General features: G+C 39.8%; 2 protein-coding genes across 2 annotated transcripts in view; both read left to right on the forward strand.

Moving 5' to 3' along the window:
* Positions 1 to 8,882, forward strand: part of LOC143289661 (uncharacterized) — a 47,677-nt gene extending 38,795 nt beyond the window's left edge. Inside the window, exons 2-3 of the mRNA XM_076598709.1 lie at positions 4,955 to 5,189; positions 8,683 to 8,882. Of these exons, the coding sequence (XP_076454824.1) occupies positions 4,955 to 5,189; positions 8,683 to 8,882 (435 nt within the window). The remainder of the gene's footprint in view (positions 1 to 4,954; positions 5,190 to 8,682) is intronic.
* The window catches only part of LOC143289951 (cytosolic beta-glucosidase-like), a 196,243-nt gene that overhangs the window by 107,527 nt on the left and 70,372 nt on the right, over positions 1 to 18,344 (forward strand). The gene's annotated exons all lie outside the window — the stretch shown is intronic.

Genomic DNA, 18,344 nt, shown 5'->3' on the forward strand with positions numbered 1-18,344 from the left:
AGAATAAGAGGGAGAGGTGGGGAAGGGAGGAACAGTAGCTGTTCCAAGGTTGCACAGTGCCTAGAATTTGAAGAATAAGAGGGAGAGGTGGGGAAGGGAGAAACAGTAGCTGTTCCAAGGTTGCACAGTGCTGCCCAGAATTTGAAGAATAAGAGGGAGAGGTGGGGAAGGGAGAAACAGTAGTTGTTCCAGTGTTCGGGGCAGTGCCTAGAATTAGAAGAATGGAGGTGTGTGTGAAGGGAGAGAGAGTTGCCAGTCCTGAACCCAGCAACCCATAAGACTTTTAGTACCATGGGCTGGCTCTCTTCTCTGTCCGTTCAGTTGCCCTCTCCACCACTGTCAACAAAACCCTCAGTGTTTGGCATGGATCTCTACTGTACTGTGTGTCTGTCTGGGTGAGCATTATCTGACTCTTAGAACGTGAAAGGAGGTGGTTGTTTCAGATTGCCTTTGGACCGCTGCTTTAACACTTCAACTGCTGACCTTTGCTGAAAATGAGACTGATTAGTGTGGCATGAGTCTTAACCCCTTAAGTGCCCCAGGACAGAAAATTCCGTCCATGCATTGTAGGAATTTTTATATGAAAGAAATTCACTAAATTCATGTGAAATTGTCATAATTGGATAATGTGTTTATTTTCCTGTCAAAAAAGTATAGGCTATTTTTGCTTTCAATTAGTAGTTTACATGCTTGATAGATAGACAGTCTGACATTAGTAGTTTGCATGCTAGATAGAAAGAAAGACAGACAGATCTATAGATAGATTGATAAGCTATGTAGACAGATAGATAGATAGACAGACAGATGGATAGATCGATTTTTAAAAACTTTTTTTTAACCCTCTTAGTCTATGACTAGAACATCCCCTTGGCAAATGATTGTCACTGAGCATAAAATAGACTTGATGATGAAATAAATCAAGCAATCAATCAATCAATCAAAATCAAAAACACTTTATTAATCCACATGGAAATTAAGTTGTGCAATCACAGGCTCATTGTAAACACTGGCATAAAATCATGCGCAACTTAAGAAGAGATTAAAACTAGTCAAATAAGAATTCCCAATAGCTGACGATATACTAACACACACCCCCCCCCTTCCCCCACAGATACTCATGTTAAGACAATAGGGTATTGCACAACAATATTAACAAATGAAAACATCCAACAGAAAAGAGTATAGATTACTAAAAATGACATGCACGCACGCACACACACACACACACACACACACACACACTGAGCATGAAATAGACAATGAAAGGGGCAAATGATTGTCACTGAGCATGAAATAGACTTGACGATGAAAGGGGCAAATGATTGTCACTGAGCATGAAATAGACTTGACGATGAAAGGGGCAAATGATTGTCACTGAGCATGAAATAGACTTGACGATGAAAGGGGCAAATGATTGTCACTGAGCATGAAATAGACGATGATGAAAGGGGCAAATGATTGTCACTGAGCATGAAATAGACTTGACGATGAAAGGGGCAAATGATTGTCACTGAGCATGAAATAGACGATGATGAAAGGGGCAAATGATTGTCACTGAGCATGAAATAGACTTGACGATGAAAGGGGCAAATGATTGTCACTGAGCGTGAAATAGACTTGACGATGAAAGGGGCATATAATTGTCACTGAGCATGAAATAGACTTGACGATGAAAGGGGCAAATGATTGTCACTGAGCATGAAATAGACGATGATGATAGGGGCAAATAATTGTCACTGAGCATGAAATAGACTTGACGATGAAAGGGGCAAATGATTGTCACTGAGCATGAAATAGACGATGATGAAAGGGGCAAATGATTGTCACTGAGCATGAAATAGACTTGACGATGAAAGGGGCAAATGATTGTCACTGAGCATGAAAATAGACTCGACGATGAAAGGGGATTAGTGCAGTCACAACATTTTCTGTACTTTCGAGTGGTGTAACTGGTTTGGCTGTTCAGAAATAATGTGACCCCAAGAGGAAGAAGGAAAGTCCAAGGGAAAAAGACCTGATGAGTAACATCCTGACCTTCTTCAGGTCTGTCTTATCTCAGCGAGGGGTGACCACCAGCCCTTCATTGCTTACCATAATCGTGAGTTGAGTCACTAGAGCAGTCAAGGGTTTAATAAGGTAACAGTACTACTAGTTAGGTAAGTGGCCATTGGTGGAATTATTTATTGTATGAACTTTTGTTCGTGTCATTGCTGTTCTTGAAATTACTTTTTTTTTTTTTTCAACTGCTTTAGCACCACAAAAAAACAAACAAACAATTGTCATTGAAACTGGCAATTAATGTGGTCACTGCTCTTCAAATTCAAGCCACAGTGATCTCATGTCATCTTCTTCTTCTGTGTTCACTCATATGCACACGAGTAGGCTTTTACATGTATGACCGTTTTTACCCTGCCATGTAGGCAGCCATACTCCGTTTTCCGGGGGTGTGCATGCTGGGTATGTTCTTGTTTCCATAACCCACCGAACGCTGACATGGATTACAGGATCTTTAACGTGCGTATTTGATCTTCTGTTTGCATATACACACGAAGGGGGTTCAGGCACAAGCAGGTCTGCACATATGTTGACCTGGGAGATCGTAAAAAGTCTCCACCCTTTACCCACCAGGCGCCGTCACCGTGATTCGAACCCGGGACCCTCAGATTGACAGTCCAACGCTTTAACCACTCGGCTATTGCGCCCGTCAGTTCTGACCAGCCAAAACATGACAATAAAAAAAACACACCATGTTTGTACTGCAGTTATACTGTTTAAAAAAAAAAAAAAAGGGGGGGTTATGGTTACAGGTCGGTCCCAATTGTCTTTTATGGTCATGAGGGCAGTGAAATCAATGCACTGTATCTAGGGGGTCAGCAGGAAAGTGGGGCCCAGTCCTCTCCCTTCCATCACTGTTATAGATTATAATATAAGCTCCGGAAGTTCCCCCCAAGTGAAGTCGGGTACCCATTCACAGCTGGATGGAGTGAGGGAACATGGAAGTAACAGTGCCTCATTCCCCCTGGACACAACATCACTATGCTGAAACAGGTGGGGAGGGGGGAGGAGGAGGAGGAGGAAGGGGTTCGAACCCTGATCACTAAAAACAAATGGGTTTCCAACACAGTGAATGGACAGAACTTGGCCAGTAGGCTAGGACACACACACACACACACACACACACACACACACACACACACAGAGTCTTGACAACCTGACTGCCTCCTCCCTCTCTCTGTCCCCCTGTCATGAAACGACGAAAGCCATCATGAGTCCTGCTCCCATGATTAATGTATATATCCTGTGTCATGACTTGTGCATGAACCTGTTAGTTACTGCGGCTGTGACTGTGACTGTTGAGTGTCACTGTAGGTGAAGGTCAGAAGGGGTGGGGTGGTGGAGTGGGATGGGGAGGGGTTGGGGGGGGGAGGTGTAGTACCCCAAGCACAGGCTATGTGGACAGGTATTGATCAGAACACAGGTGGGCCTGTATTGTGGTGTATTTCTTCTTTTGTCACTTAACAGATATCTCACTCAGGGTGAGACTTACTGCATCTCGCTTCTCGAACATGATCTATGATTATGGCAAGATAAGTGGACATGGGGAGTTGCAGAACTCATCGAAGAAGAAGAAGAAGAAGAAGAAGAAACGGACAGGTGTTATTAAAATCATCAAAACAGCTGTAAAATGGAAACCAATAAGGAATAACACACACCAACTTCATTTTAGATTTTGAAAATTAAATGTCCTGTATGTGTGTGTGTGTGTGTGTATATATATATATATTTTTTTTTTTTTTTTTTTTTTTTTTTTTTTAATGACCACCAGGGCAATGAGTTCATATATATATATATATTATATATATATGTATCTATATATAGAGAGAGAGGGGGAGAGAGAGAAAGAGATGTGTATATGCATGTATACATATACTCACTGCGTCGAGGGCTCGACATAGGAAGGCCAGGCCCAGTCCTCTCTTTCTGCTGCTTTATTTAACCTCACCCAACTGAAGTCGGGGGGTGGGTACCCATTCACACCTGTGTGGAGTGAGGATAAAACTACTGCCAGCAAACTCCCTTTGGCATGGACACAACATCATGCCTGATCATGCCTCTCATCACTGGTGGAAAAGCTGGATCAGAAGTCTCTTGTCGCGCCTGACTGACAGACTGCCACACTGGCTCCTGATTTGAGAATGAATGAAATATGTCCAAATGACCTAGTACACTGGCATAACAAGGAATATTTTGATCGTGTCAAAGGTCAGCAGTGTGGAGTGGTGCCGAGTTGTAACGCATCCACCTAGGAAGCGAGAGAATCTGAGGGTACGGGATGGAATCCTGGTCACTCCGCCAGTATTTTCCTCCCCCCCCCCCCCCCCCCCCCCCCCCACTAGACATTTGAGTGATGGTCTGCACGCTAGTCGTTTGGACAAGACGATAAAACAAGGTCCTGCATTTAGCCTGCGTTTAGCGCACGTAAAAGAACCCACAGCGACAAGAGTGTTGTCCCTGGTGAAATACTGTAGAAAAAAATCCACTTTGATTGGACAACAAATACATTTGCAGGCAGGGGAAAAAGGACGGGGTGCTATCATTCTAGTGGTGCGCTTTTCATTGGGAGAGTGTCGTGATCTTCACGCAGAGAAGTCTGTTGTAACAAAAGAGTAACTGATACAATTTGATACAATACAGTACAGCACAATACAGTACAATATGATACAGTGCAATGCAGCACAGCACAGTACAGTATAGTACAATACAATACAATACAGTACAAAGCAATGCAGTGCAATGCAATACAATACCACACAGTGCAATACAATGCAACGCAACACAGTTCAATGCAATCCAACCCAGTACAATACAGTAAAGTACGATAAGTACAGCACATAACACAAATGTTTCATTGATACTCACCAGCAGCCTCTTGCCTCTCACTGTGTGTGTCCAGGTGCACATCCACTTCCCCAGCAAGCTGTCGGAGCTGTTTGAGTACCCGTCGGAAGAGGCCCAGCTGGAGGAGTACCTGAAGAACCACCCCAATGAGGTCCTCACCCTGGAGGAGGACACTGCCTCCTGGCCCACAGAGTCCTCCTCCGACGATGCTGATCTGCCTGAGACCCCCCGGGGAGGAGGGTCCTCCCTGGAGACTGAGCTCAAGTCCAACACCTCTCTGGCCCACACAGGTTGGTGGATGATGGGTCTGGGTGGTCCTTGTGTTCTGCTGCTGCTTCATATTCTTCATCTTCTTCTTTTTCTTCATTCATGGGCTGCAGCTCCCACACTGGCTCATATGTGCACGAGTGGGCTTTTATGTGTATGACCATTTTTTTACCCCTGCCATGTAGGCAGCCATTCTCCACTTTCAGGGGTGGTCCATGTGTGTTTGGAGGAGGAAGTAAGGTTGCAGAATGGTGAAGACGCTTATCTGCCCCCAGTGTAGTTGTCTGTGAGGGTCTGCTCTCACCCTTTCTCCCAAGTTCGACTGGAAAACCAAGCTTGAGCATCTTGGGACATTCAGAATCGGATGAGATGATAAACTGAGGCCATGTGTGCAGCATGCATTTTAGCCAGGTGAAAAAGAACAACCACCCTGGGAAACCTAGGTGTTGTCCTCTTGTCAGAATTCTGTGGAGGAAATCCGCTCTGGTCGGTTACACCAATTTATTATTACACGCATGCATGCACTCAAGGTCTGACTAAGCGCGATAGGTTATGCTGCAGGTCGGGCATCTGTTCAGCAGATGTGGTGTAAGCACATTGTTGTTATGGATTGGTGATGCCTTCTTGAGAAAGTGAAACCGAATTATTATATATATATATATATAGTTAAACATGCATAATTTTTTTTTTTTTTTAGATATGTTTGGTGTTTATGTTTGTGTGTGTGTGTGTGTGTGTGTGTGAATCAATTTATCTTATCATTTTATGATTCATTCTTTAACAAGTTGTGTAAATTATGCAAAGCAACTTGAACACTATTTGAGAAAAAACACACCACCAAATGGTGGTAGTAGTAGTAGTAGTAGTAGTAGTAGTAGTATCATTATTATCATTATTTTATGTTTTCATTAATTTAAAAAAAAAGATTTTTTTTTCATTATTTACACAGCAGAACTTTCCCACTTTGTGTTATGTTGCGAAGCTGTTGGCTGTCTGACTCATGAGATCAGTGATGAGATCAATGACCATGAGTCAGAGGAAATGTTTCATAATCTTTTATGGCAATGAAACACAGGAGGAGATGGAAGAGTGAGGGATGGAGGGGGGGTGGGGGGGGATGAGGGGCAGGGGGCACTTGCAAGCCATCATTGATTGCTGGTTAAATGGTGAGGTTATGACTTCAGATTTTTGTGTGTCTGTGCCAGTAGGGGGGTGGGGGGTGGGGGGGGTATTGGTGTCTACGTTGTGTGTGTGTGTGTGTGTGTTGATGCGTGTGTGTGTATGTTTATGTATTTGTGTGTGTGTGTGTGTGTGTTCATATGTGTGTTTGTGTGTGTGTGTGTGTGTATGTCACTATGTGTATGTGTGTGCGTGCGTGCGTGCATGTTTGTGTGTCTGGGTTTATGTTATGTGTGTGGGTTTGTGTGTGTGTGTAGGGGGTGGGTGGGGGGGGATAATGTGAATGCTTGTGTGTGTGTGTGTGTGTGTGTGTGTGTACGTGCCTGCATGCATGTTTGTGTGTGTCTGGGTTTATGTATGTGTTTGTGTGTGTTTATGTATATTTGTGTGTGTGTGTGTTATGGGGGGGGGGGGGGGTTAATGTGTGTGTGTGTGTGTGCATCTTATGTGTGTCTGCATTGTGAATGTTTTGTGTTCTACATAATGATATTCCACAGATAGTGCAATATTTGTTTTACATGTTTTATTGATATTCTGAGATAACGAGAGAAAGTCAGAAGTGTTTGGTAATTGAAAATTGGTATTCATTTTTACCGGAATAGAATATGAAGGAATATGGAGAGCTAGCTATTCAGCAATTGAAGAAGTTCTCATATGAAAGAATGAACAGTTGAGAAAGTTGGCCGTTCAGTCGTTGAAATTGATATGGTGTTAACCTCACAAGAATGAATAATTAAATAGGATAAATTAATGTCTCCTTTTTTCTTTCTTTCTTTTTTTTTTTTTCTTTTTTATATATTTTTTTGATATTTTATTTTGTTGTTGTTTGTATTAACACTGTGTACCTCATCAGTGCATCTGCACTTGCAGTTTCTGTGGACCAGCCCTACGACAGCTTAGTGCACTGTTGAAGCTATTACTTCATACACAAAATGCACATAACACCATCCGAAACATGCTCAGTCCCCCTGGAAAACACTGGCAAAATCGATTACATGGGGGCTAAAGCTAACACGCTAAATGCACTGAGTGAGAATACAGTTGATTTAGAAAGCAGAACTGAACGTGCAATGGGGAAAATATCTGTCCTCAGTCCAAGGGAAGCAAGCGAGGTGTTTGGGATGAATCTGAACTCTGGGGTACATACAAAGTGTAGAGTGAGAATACGAGTAATTGAAAAAGTTAAAAGTGGACAACGACAAGCCTTGACTGCGATAGGAGAAATATCCAGTACTTGTTCCAAAGGAATAAGTGGGCGTTAGGGATAGATCAGTAATTGGGTGTACATGCTCAGTCCCCCTGGAAAACACTGGCAAAATTGATTACATGGGGGCTAAAGCTAACAAGCTAAATGCACTGAGTGAGAATACAGTTGATTTAGAAAGCAGAACTGAACATGCAATGGGGAAAATATCTGTCCTCAGTCCAAGGGAAGCAAGCGAGGTGTTGGGGATGAATCTGAACTCAGGGGTACATACAAAGTGCAGAGTGAGAAGACTAGTAATTGAAAAAGTTCAAAGTGGACAATCCTTGACTGCGATAGGAGAAATATCCAGTACTTGTTCATGTAGAGTGAGAATACGAGTAATTGAAAAAGTTCAAAGTGGACATCTCTTGACTGCGATAGGAAAAGTATCCAGTACTTGTTCCAAAGGAATAAGTGGGCGTTAGGGATAGATCAGTAATTGGGTGTACAAGGTGTTAAGAAGCAGGTAACACTGATACTTTTGGAAACAAACTATTTATTAAAAAAAAAATTAAAAAATGATAATAATAATAATGTAAGAAACTATTTCTCTGGCCTTGCTTTTGTCTTTCTGAAGCCAGAATGCCGCTGTATTCTGAAGTATATGTGTGTGTGTGTGTTTATTTAAATATATATATATATATCTAAATAAACATGAATACATACACATATATATACAGGCTTTTGCATGTATGCCTTGTATGCATACATACATAAAAACATGCATGTGTGATTCTATGTATGCATGTATAAGTACGTGTGTGTAATGTATTTGTTTGTATGAATGTATTTATGTATGTATAAAATCAGGTATACATGTATTATATGTGTACATAATAGATGTATCTTCTGTCCATGCTTATTACCATTCAGGATTGTAATTTTGCTGTGAATTCTGGTTTTCTTCATGTCTATGAATGTCTTTTTGTGTGAATAAACTATGAAAAAGATAATGAAAAAATTTTTTTTGTTTTTTGTAAACATAAAAGAAACATGTTGTCAAGCAGGTGACAGCGATGCAGTACAAAAAACAAGAACACCAAGATGACAGTGGTGTGTGTGTGTGTGTGTGTGTGTTTTTTTTTCCCCAGGGAGCCTGCAGTCGTACCGAGGCAAGTTCCAGCAGGAGTATGAGCTGGGCTCCGTCCTCAACCTGCCAGAGAAAGAGCCGGAGCCCAGCCCCTTCGCAGAGCCGGAGCCGGAGAACCCTGACGCCATGCAGCTGCTGCCGGCTGATGAAGTTGACAACCAGACCTGGTCCCTGGAAACCAGCTCCGACCTGCTGTTCTGAAAACGCTGGAAATTGTGTGCATGTGGGGGTATTTTTGTTGTTGTTTTTTTCCCTCAGAATGTGGAGAATTTTCGGTATTATGACTACGATGAATGATGTGATTGGGGGGTGATGAAGATGCTGCTACAGAGTGTCCATTTAGGTATGAGGGACGACTTGACAAAGCCTGCACTCATGATATACCCCTGTCCTGGTGTCAGAAAGGCTGAGATATATATATATATATATATAAATATATATATATATACACAGACAGACAGACACCTACCTGCAGTAGTTGGGTCAGGAAATTTGAGCATACCCTCTTCAAGGACGCCATCCGTGAAGTGAATGATCTTCGACTTATGTGTATGTGGTTCCAGTCTTCCTCCTTCCTACTGTATAGCCCCAGGGTACACCACACACAGCTGTGGGTAGGAGCCTGATGGGGATGGAACCCTCGTCCTTCCAGTTGTCTGTTCACAAACACTAACCACTTCACCATGGTGGTTGGTCCGGACGTGCTTTCGAATCAAACGGCTGAGAGTGAGGAATGATCAGTGGGCAATGCTGGTGATGTTCCAAAACCCAACGGCTGAAATACCACGGCTGAAATAATTGTGTGAGAAAAGTAAAAGAAAATTTCTGTGAGAAGTACTTTTTTTTCTTTTTTTTTTTTTTTTATCACAGGATGTCTCTTTGAGAGAAGTATTTGTGAGAAAACAAAAAGAAAATTCCAGTGAGAAATTCTTTTTGATTATTATCACGGGTGTCACTCTTTCAAAGATTTGTGTCTTTGTACCGTGCATGATCAGCTCAATTGTCTGTTGAAGGTTAAGAAGACATATATCTGCCTGAAGTTTGCTTGCAGATTGTGCTGGGGAATTAAAGAAATACATGTGCATGTGTTTGATAATAATGATTGATCTTTTTTTTGTAAAGATCTCCATGATTCCTGTCTGATTTGAAACGAATTTGGTCATTTCGTCTTTTGGTTAAATGTCTAAATTTTCTTGATGATGATGATAATAATCAAGAGAACATCATTCGTGATTCAGCTTGCAGTATGAATGATAAGGTTTCCTGTCTTGCTGGGTTGAACATGCTGAAAATGTAGAAGCATGCTTAAGCAGACTTGAGTTAAGATTGTGCAAGCAGAACTGTCTTTTTTTTTGTTTTTTCAGAAAAAAAAAAAAAAAAAATTCTGGACGCTCTGTGCCAAGTTTATGAAGAATGTAATACAGTGTTTGTAAATATTATGGGTGTTGCAAAAAAACAAAACAAAAGCAAAAACAACCCATTGATACATCAATCCTGTGTCAATGTCCTGCTGAGTGAATGAACATTCAAAACAAAAGCGAAATCGGGGTTGTCACAAAACATCACATGAATGTAAAAAAACTGTTGAAATGTTTGAACAGTCCATGATCAACATCCAGCTCAAAATGAGAGCCAACGTAGTAGCTCCAGTTCTCAAAGTGAAGGATCTGACTTCTGATACGAGTGACGTGCACCCTGGTCCTCAAGTCATTTCGTACATTGTGTGCGCACAGTCGTGAGTCGCTCAGACTTGTGGAATGTAGGGGGAAAACGTATGTTTGTATTTTTTTGTTTTTTTGTTTTTTGGAGGAAACGCTGAAGCTCCCCTCTTTTCACATGTCGTTTTTCTTGCCGTGAATTGAATATTGTAGACCTGTGTGTAAGTAAGTGTGTGTGTGTTTCTTTTTTTTTTTTTTTTTTTTTTTTTTTTTACATGTTGAAGTTAACAGAAACTAAACCACAAAAATCTGTGTCATGTGATTGTAGGGTTTTTTGTGTAGTTTTGTTGTTGTTGTTGCTGTTGCCAAATTTAATTTTGAGTTTGGCTGGTTTTGGTGACCAGCTGACTGGAAAATCATGAATCATGTGATTCCTGTTTGGGGGGTTTTTAGTTGTTTTTTTTTTTTTCTTTTTTGTACAATGTGGTTCATTTGTATCGGGGGGGTGGGGTGGGGGGTTATAGGGGTCCAGACACTTGTGTGAGATGAGCACAAGAGAAAAAAACGGACCATGTGTGTGGTGACGTTGTCCACTTTCCTACAGGCAGCAAGGTACACTGCCTGTCTTCCTGATCAACTGTCAGGTTGTGTGTGTGTGTGTGTGTGTGTGTGCATTTGTGTGGGCGCATGCATGTAAATGTGTGTGTGTGTCTGTTTGAGTATGAATGTGTGACACTCTGTGTGTGTATGTGTCTGTCCGAGAGAGTGTGTGTGTGTGTGTGTGTGTGCGTGTTTATGTATATGCTACGGAGATTGTTTTTTGTGTTATTGATAAACCACAAAGTGTGTACATGTGTGGGGAGGGGGTGAAGGGGCACTGTGTATGTATGAATATGAACTTATGTGGCTGTGTGTTTGTGTGTGTGTGCGTGTGTGTGTGCTAAAGAGGTTAGTTCTTCTGTTGATGATAAACCACAAAGTCTGTAATATGATTCTAGTTGTTGGTGGGTTTTTTTTGTTTGTTTTTTTATTTTATTTTTTTTTTTTTTCATGCATGGAGTTGGAAAAACAGTTAAGGGTGACGCCTCTTGTCCCCCATCCTTCTTTCCCTCCTAGTATTTATCTGTGTGTGTGTGTTCATGCGCACGAGCATGTATGTGTGTTCCTGCACTTAAAAGGTTTCTTTATTCACTTAAAAGTATACCACCGTAACTGTTGGTTTGTTTTTTTTCGTACCTGTACTTTGGTGTTAATGGTTGACATTTCAAAAAGAAGAGAGGCGGGGGCCGGGGGTAGGGGGGGGGGGGGATTGAGGGGAGTGGGTTGCTTGCTCCACCTTCTCCTTCAGCTACCTGCCTCCACCTTCACCCTCAGCCACCTGCCTCCACCTTCACCCTCCCCCTCCTTTCTCTTACCCCCCTCCTCCTCCCTTGCCCGCCACCTCTACCCCCCTTTTTTGGAAACTTTTTTTGTGTGTGTGTGGAAAAAGGAAAGGGAACAGGAAAGCACTCAATCTGTACAGTTTAGCACCAAAGTGCACAGTGCTCTTTAGCAGGTCCTTTTTTTTTTTTTTTTTTTTTTTTTTTAAGATAGTGGGGAAGTGTGTAAGGGTGACAGTGGTGTAATTATCATTCATTGTGTCTCGGAGTCTTTGTGTCGTGGTGTGACTGTGGTGGATGTTAAGGCAGGGAAAGTACTGCAACTGATATCATCCGTTGTGGAGTCTGCTGGTCTAGATGTGCTTTGGGCAGTATTGAGAAGCATATGTCTTCTCCATGCGTTAATTTGGAAGTTGCGGCACTTGAAACATGAGCAAGAAGTTAAATTACTAAGGGTGTGCGAGTTGCGTGTTGTAAAATGATCAGGTGTGTGGTTTGAGTGTGTGGATGTGGGTTATGAGTTATGTGTGTGTGTGTGTGAGAGAGAGCAAGAGACAGACTCACAGAGTACTTATGTGTGTGTGAGAGCGAGAGAGAGAGTGTGTGTGTGTGAGACAGAGGGAGAGTAGATGAGAAAGAGTGAGAGAGAATGTGTGTTTGTGTGTGTGTGAGGGAGAGAGAGCGAGCAAGACTGTGTGCTTGTGTATGTGTGCTCTTGTGTGGTTCTCTTGTGTCTTTGTGTTTTGTTTTTCTTTGGGTCGGGGAAGGAGTGCAGGTTTAGGGGGCCATTTTCCTTCTGGTTTTTTATTTTTTTATTTTATTTTTTTTATTTTTTTTTTAATTTGTTTTTTTTGTCTTTTGGAGGTGGTTCCAGTCTTTCTTTGCTCAGTGTGATCTCATATTGTGCTCTCACTCTCTCTATCTTTGTGTGTCTCTGTCTCTGCCTTTCTCTGTCTCTGTCGCTGTCTCTTTTTCTCTCCCTTTCTCCCCCCATTCTTTCTCTGTCTGCCTCCCTCTCTCTCTCCCTCTCTCTCTTGTGTGTGTCTGTGTGTCTCTCTCTCACCCACTCCAATCGCTTTTTCTTCTGCTGCTCTGCTTGCACACTGCCTTTGATTCTTCTGCTTGTAGTTGATTCAAATTATTTTCCTTTCAACGGATTTTTTATTTATTTATTTATTTTTTTTGTTCGTTTGTTTTGGTGGGGGAATGGGGTGGGGGGTGGTAATTTTCGGGGTTTTTTATGCACATGTTTTTTTTCTTATGTGTATGTGTTGTTATTTTTTGTAAAGCAGCTACACAGTTTCTTTTGAAGATTCCGTACGTATGCCTTACTGACTTTGCTCATGCTTTTTTTTTTTTTTTTTTTTTGCTTTTTTTCTTTTCTTTTTTTTTGTTGCTTGCTATTTTAAGTTGCACACCGCAGAAATAGAGTGTTTGTGGTGCATGTGTACCTCTGCATTAACAAGTGTCTCTTGCTCATATTTTTGTGTGAATTTTACCCCATTCTGGTAGCAGTAGTGGAGAATGTCAACAGCTTTGAAGAAAGAAAGAAAAAAAGATTGAAAAATATATAAACATGAAGAAGAAAGGGGACAACAGCTTTGTGGAGCAGAACAACACTTTTTTTCCTCCTTCAGTTGTATTTGTACTTGATGTTTTTTTGTGATTTTTTTTTTATATAAAACTTTTAAAAGCCATATACTGAGTTCATTCCATCATTTCAAGACGTACTGTTTTGAGACGAAAGTAAAGAAAAACAACATACCATGCTGATGATTATCAAGAATTGCAACATGATAATAATCATGCCAGGGTGGGCTGCATCAACCAGCCATAATCTTTTTTTTTTAATTTTTTTTAAAAATGTTCTTGTTTAATCACTTCCTTAATGAATCTGTGTTAAAGAGCTGAATGTGTGGATCTTATATTTTTATATCCAGTGATACTCTGTCTCCCTTTTTGTGATTTTTTTTTTTTAATGGATTTTCTGATACAGATTATTTTTGGGGTCAAAATTATCACTTCCCTGTCTCTCTAAAGCCAGTGTGTTGTCTCTGACTGACTGAAGGATGATAATGATTATAAAGTTGTAGTGTAAAACATTTATATTCAATCTGAAAAAAAAAAAATCCTGTCAATCTGTACAAGTCTTGTTTTTTGTTTCTTTTGTTTGATAATCTTATTTTCATTCCTTCAGTATTTTTTTTAAATTTATTAAACTATGCATATCGATCATCTTGATGTAATTATTTCTGCTGTGTTTGTTTCTGATTTGCTCTTTCTTGAACTGAACTAGAAATATATGAAAAAGATAACCCGGTCTTTACAAACATAATTTGAAAGAAAGAAAGAAAAAGATAGGAAAAAAATCATTGGGAACAAAAACATGCATTTGACAAACAAAAAATGCATCAAAACAGCGAAATTCTCTGTTTCTTTTTTTTTTATTTTTTTATTTTTTTTTGGCTTGTGCAAGTGTTTTAAGGCAAACAAGGGTTCTGATTCTCCTGAAATAACACAGTGATTTTGTGACATCACATGCACATCAGAAAACAAAAAAAGAAATTGAGAGAGAGATAAGGTTGTGTGCTGTCAGGTTTGTTCAGAAACGTTAGGAACCATTGCTTTTCTTTGTGCCTTATATTTCAGTTCACTTTCAGAGAACTTTGTGTATGAATAATTTATGTTAACAGATTGCCAGAATGTTCTTAAGAATGAGTTCATTGATTATTTGATGTAATTATCATTTTTCTTCAAGTCACTGTATACTATATGAATTAAATATAGTTAAATTCATGTATTTTTTTGCATATTGTACATTTAGTGGTATCTTAAAGTTAACAGATCCTTTGTAAAAATTACTTGAACAGCTTTGTAAACTAAGTATATATATTTATTATGTGTAGTACTATCATATGCAGTATATATCATTTTTTGCACTTTGCCGTGTTTTCATTTTGTTCCTGCATTTGGAAACTACAGTGATGGGTTGTTTTGTTTTTTTTTTGTTTTTTGTTTTTTTCTTTCTTTCTGACCATTTTTAATTGAAGGAAAATTCAATGGAGGTAGCCATGCTTTCCATATTCTTAAAATTTGAAGAATTATGCAACAGAAACAGAAAACTTACACATTGTGCACATATGCATAAGGACACAAACCTAGACCTGCATGAGAGCGCATATAATGCATATTTGTAAAGAGATGTATCCGTCACTGTCTGTTACTCTGATGCAGTTATGCCGTTACAGCACATTAAAAGACAATGTTAACATAACAAAATGATTTCACTATGCAGCAGTGTTAGCTTCTTGGTATTTTGTGTTGTTTTTTGGGGGGGGGTTCTTTCTTTTTTTTTTTTTTTGTCCAAACAGTTTTGTCCAGTACATGTAGCCCACTTCAGTTTGCTACTGAAGAGAGAGTACTTGAAACTGTTATCCTTTTTTTTTTTCTTCTTTTTTTTCAGCTTTGCTTTTGGACAAGGCAAATCCTTGATTAACTGACGTCCATAGAAGCAGTCAGAGCCAGATTCTCCCTTCTTTTCTTTTCTGACCTGGTACAGATCTGTCCTGTTTATGGATGCCATCTTTTTTTTTTGAGAAAACCGCCATGCATCTTTTTGGACTCAGTATCGGTTGGCAAAGTACACTGTGTGGTTCTTGCACTAACCTTTCCCTGCTCATGTGGAGCACATCTGTTCTGTCAACAGGTGTTTCATCATATCTGCACATCTCTGGTGGTTTCTTTTTGTTGTTGTTGTTGTTGTTTTTATAAATGACAGCTTCTTTTCTCACATTGTTAATCAAGGAAACATATGTTCCGTCAATGGATTTTTTTTTTTTTTTTTTTTTTTTTTTTCTCTCCATATGTAGCCCACCAGGCTTGCCCGATTTTCAGTATGTTGCACTTCTGTTCCGCTAATGATTGTGGTTGGTTAACCCATTCAATGCTAGGGAGTTTACCGCCTCAGCAGGCTTCCCTGCCATACTGATGTGGGAAAAATGCAGGGAATATACTGCAAGCAGCCAGGTTTATTTTCCATACAAATTGACAATTGTGGACACAGCCATAAACGCAGTGTAGTTAGTTCCCTTTGCTTGAAGTTTGTCTGCATATATAATATGTAGGAACGTGGAAACTGGTGTATATTTGAAACAAAGTTTGAGGCCAGAGCATTGCTGGGGGGTGGGGGAGGGAGGGGGGGGGTGCTCTCAGGGCTGAAAGAGTTAACAGACTTACGTTGCCTGTTTTGATATCGGTATGCTGCAGATCTGTGTCATCAGACCAGTGGATTATCATCATCTCCAGAAGTCATTGCCACGCTTCTTTCTTTCTTTTGTCAGCAAACTGGCATTCAGTGTTGTTGAGCTGGGCAGAAGCTCTGTTGTTCATGATTTAGATCTGTTTCAGCTGGTGCATTGTCCTCCAAGAGACCATGTTACATACTTTTTTTTTTCTTTTTTTTTTTTCTTTTTTTTTTTAACTTGATTACCAAGACATTCTGTCACAGTTTATCAGTGAACCAGCCAGTCACAGTTTTAAGATGAAGGGTAAAGGATTGTCAGGTGTTATTCACAGTCTGTTTTTCTAGTCAGTTTCTTTCTTTTCTTTTTCTTTGTTTTTTGGGGTTTTTGGGGTTTTTTTTGTTGTTGTTTTTCAATAGGTATGTGAATTTTTGTGTTGCTTATAAACATTTGTATGTATAGTAGTAACCTTCAGTTTGTGTATGTGTGTGTGTGTGGTGTGTGACATGTCTCTAAGAGGAATTTGGGTAGGGGGTGAGTGGGGTTCATCTGTATATAGGTATCCACTTAAGGCTTCTCCTGCGATGTCTGTGTTTTTCTGTCGTTCTGAAATACACATGTACATATGCGTCGTCTTGTGCTTTTTGAAAATCCCTGCTGGGAGTTCAGTGCATGTCCTTTTTCTCCGTCGTCTGATCTGACCTGTATCATTGATACTATTATTATTGTTATTATTTCGATTATTCTCATAGTGTTAGGATTACCATTATTACTTTTCTGATTGTGATTGTTGTTACTATTACTAATTTGGTACTAATATTATTGTTCTTGTTATTTTTCTTCTTGTTAGTATTATTATTATTATTGCTATTGTTTTATTATTTATTGACAAGCTTACATCCTGCAGATTGTGAAAACACAGCCATCAACCCCTTTTTCCCCTTACAGTCATTGTATTCTTCAAAAGGTGTATATTGTTGTGTAAAGGATACACTGTATAAATGGTGTATTCAGTAACAACTATTATGGATGTGTATTTATCATATATACATATATAATGTATATCTTTTTTTTTTAAAGATATTTCTTTACTTGCCAGCGGCCATACTGCTTTTCATTCCCATTTCTCCTCCCCATGGTAGATTCCAGTTTGTTGTTCGTTTGAGGGTGTGGGGCTGTGTGTGAAGGGGGGGGAAGGGGGGAGGGTGCTGGCGGGGGGATGGGGGTGGTGGTGGTGATTTTTGTGGGTGTGGAGGGGTGTATATGATGTAATGTGTGTGTGTGTGTGTTTTTCTGGCGTTAAGGGTTAAAAGCGCTATATAAATGTACTATTATTATTATTATTGTTATTATTATTATAATTGTAATTATCATAACTGTTGTATTATTATTATTATTATTATTATTATTATCTCCTCTCCTATATTGATTCTTTCTCCTCATGCCTACTTGTTTTACACATCTCGCACCCTTTCCACCCCCATCCCCCTCCTCCTCTTCCATCTTCCATTTGTTTTAGCGTTGATTGAATAATGGTGTTTCTTTGCCAACTTTTTGCTTGTGAGAATTGGACAGATTATAATAGTGTATATGACGTGTTGTGTGCTTGTGGTGGTAAGTTATTTATGTGCACGTGTAGCTGATTTTTAGAGAGAGAAATTCTGTGCTATTTGTGTAATATAACTGTAAATAACTGGCCCACTGTGAAAATATCCTGACAATTTTTTAAAAAATTTTTTTATATATAATGTAAATAAAATGGGATACAGTTTAGGATCAGGGATGTCTGTGCGTATGTGTGTTTGTTCATCAGTGTATTGATTGCTTATTCGTGTTTTATATAGGGAGCAATTGATATAAATAAGATGCATATGGTTCTAACGGTGAGCACTTAGTATACAAGTGACTTCCAAAGTCGGGCAGAGCTACTCCATCAAGGAAAGACAATTCACTGTTGTGTAGTACCCTGACTTTCTCTCTCATAGTGTTTTTGTGTTCATCTTCTTGGGCAGTGGTGGTGTTCATCATTCAAAAAAAATGAAATGATTTTGTTTTATTTTGCATGCACTGAACACTGAATGACCAATTTAGGGGAATCATATGGCAATTTTTGCTCATGAAAGATTCTTTGAACTGAATTACGGAACTTCAGTAGGCAAGTCTTGTCTAAACTGCGTGTGTTTTATGCTTATATGTGTTTGATAAAAATTCATTTGCATCCAGCCAGGATTTATTTCTTTGGTGGTCATGAATCAATCATGTGACCGTGTGTGTGTGTGTGTGTGTGTGTGTGAGATCCCATATTTTTGCAAAGTACACTCATATTCTGTTTTTTCTGTTATGATATGTTTATGGTCAAATGGATTCTTATCAGGTGGAGGATTT

Source organism: Babylonia areolata, chromosome 14, assembly GCF_041734735.1.
Source record: "Babylonia areolata isolate BAREFJ2019XMU chromosome 14, ASM4173473v1, whole genome shotgun sequence".
NCBI classification, from domain to species: Eukaryota; Metazoa; Mollusca; class Gastropoda; order Neogastropoda; family Buccinidae; genus Babylonia; species Babylonia areolata.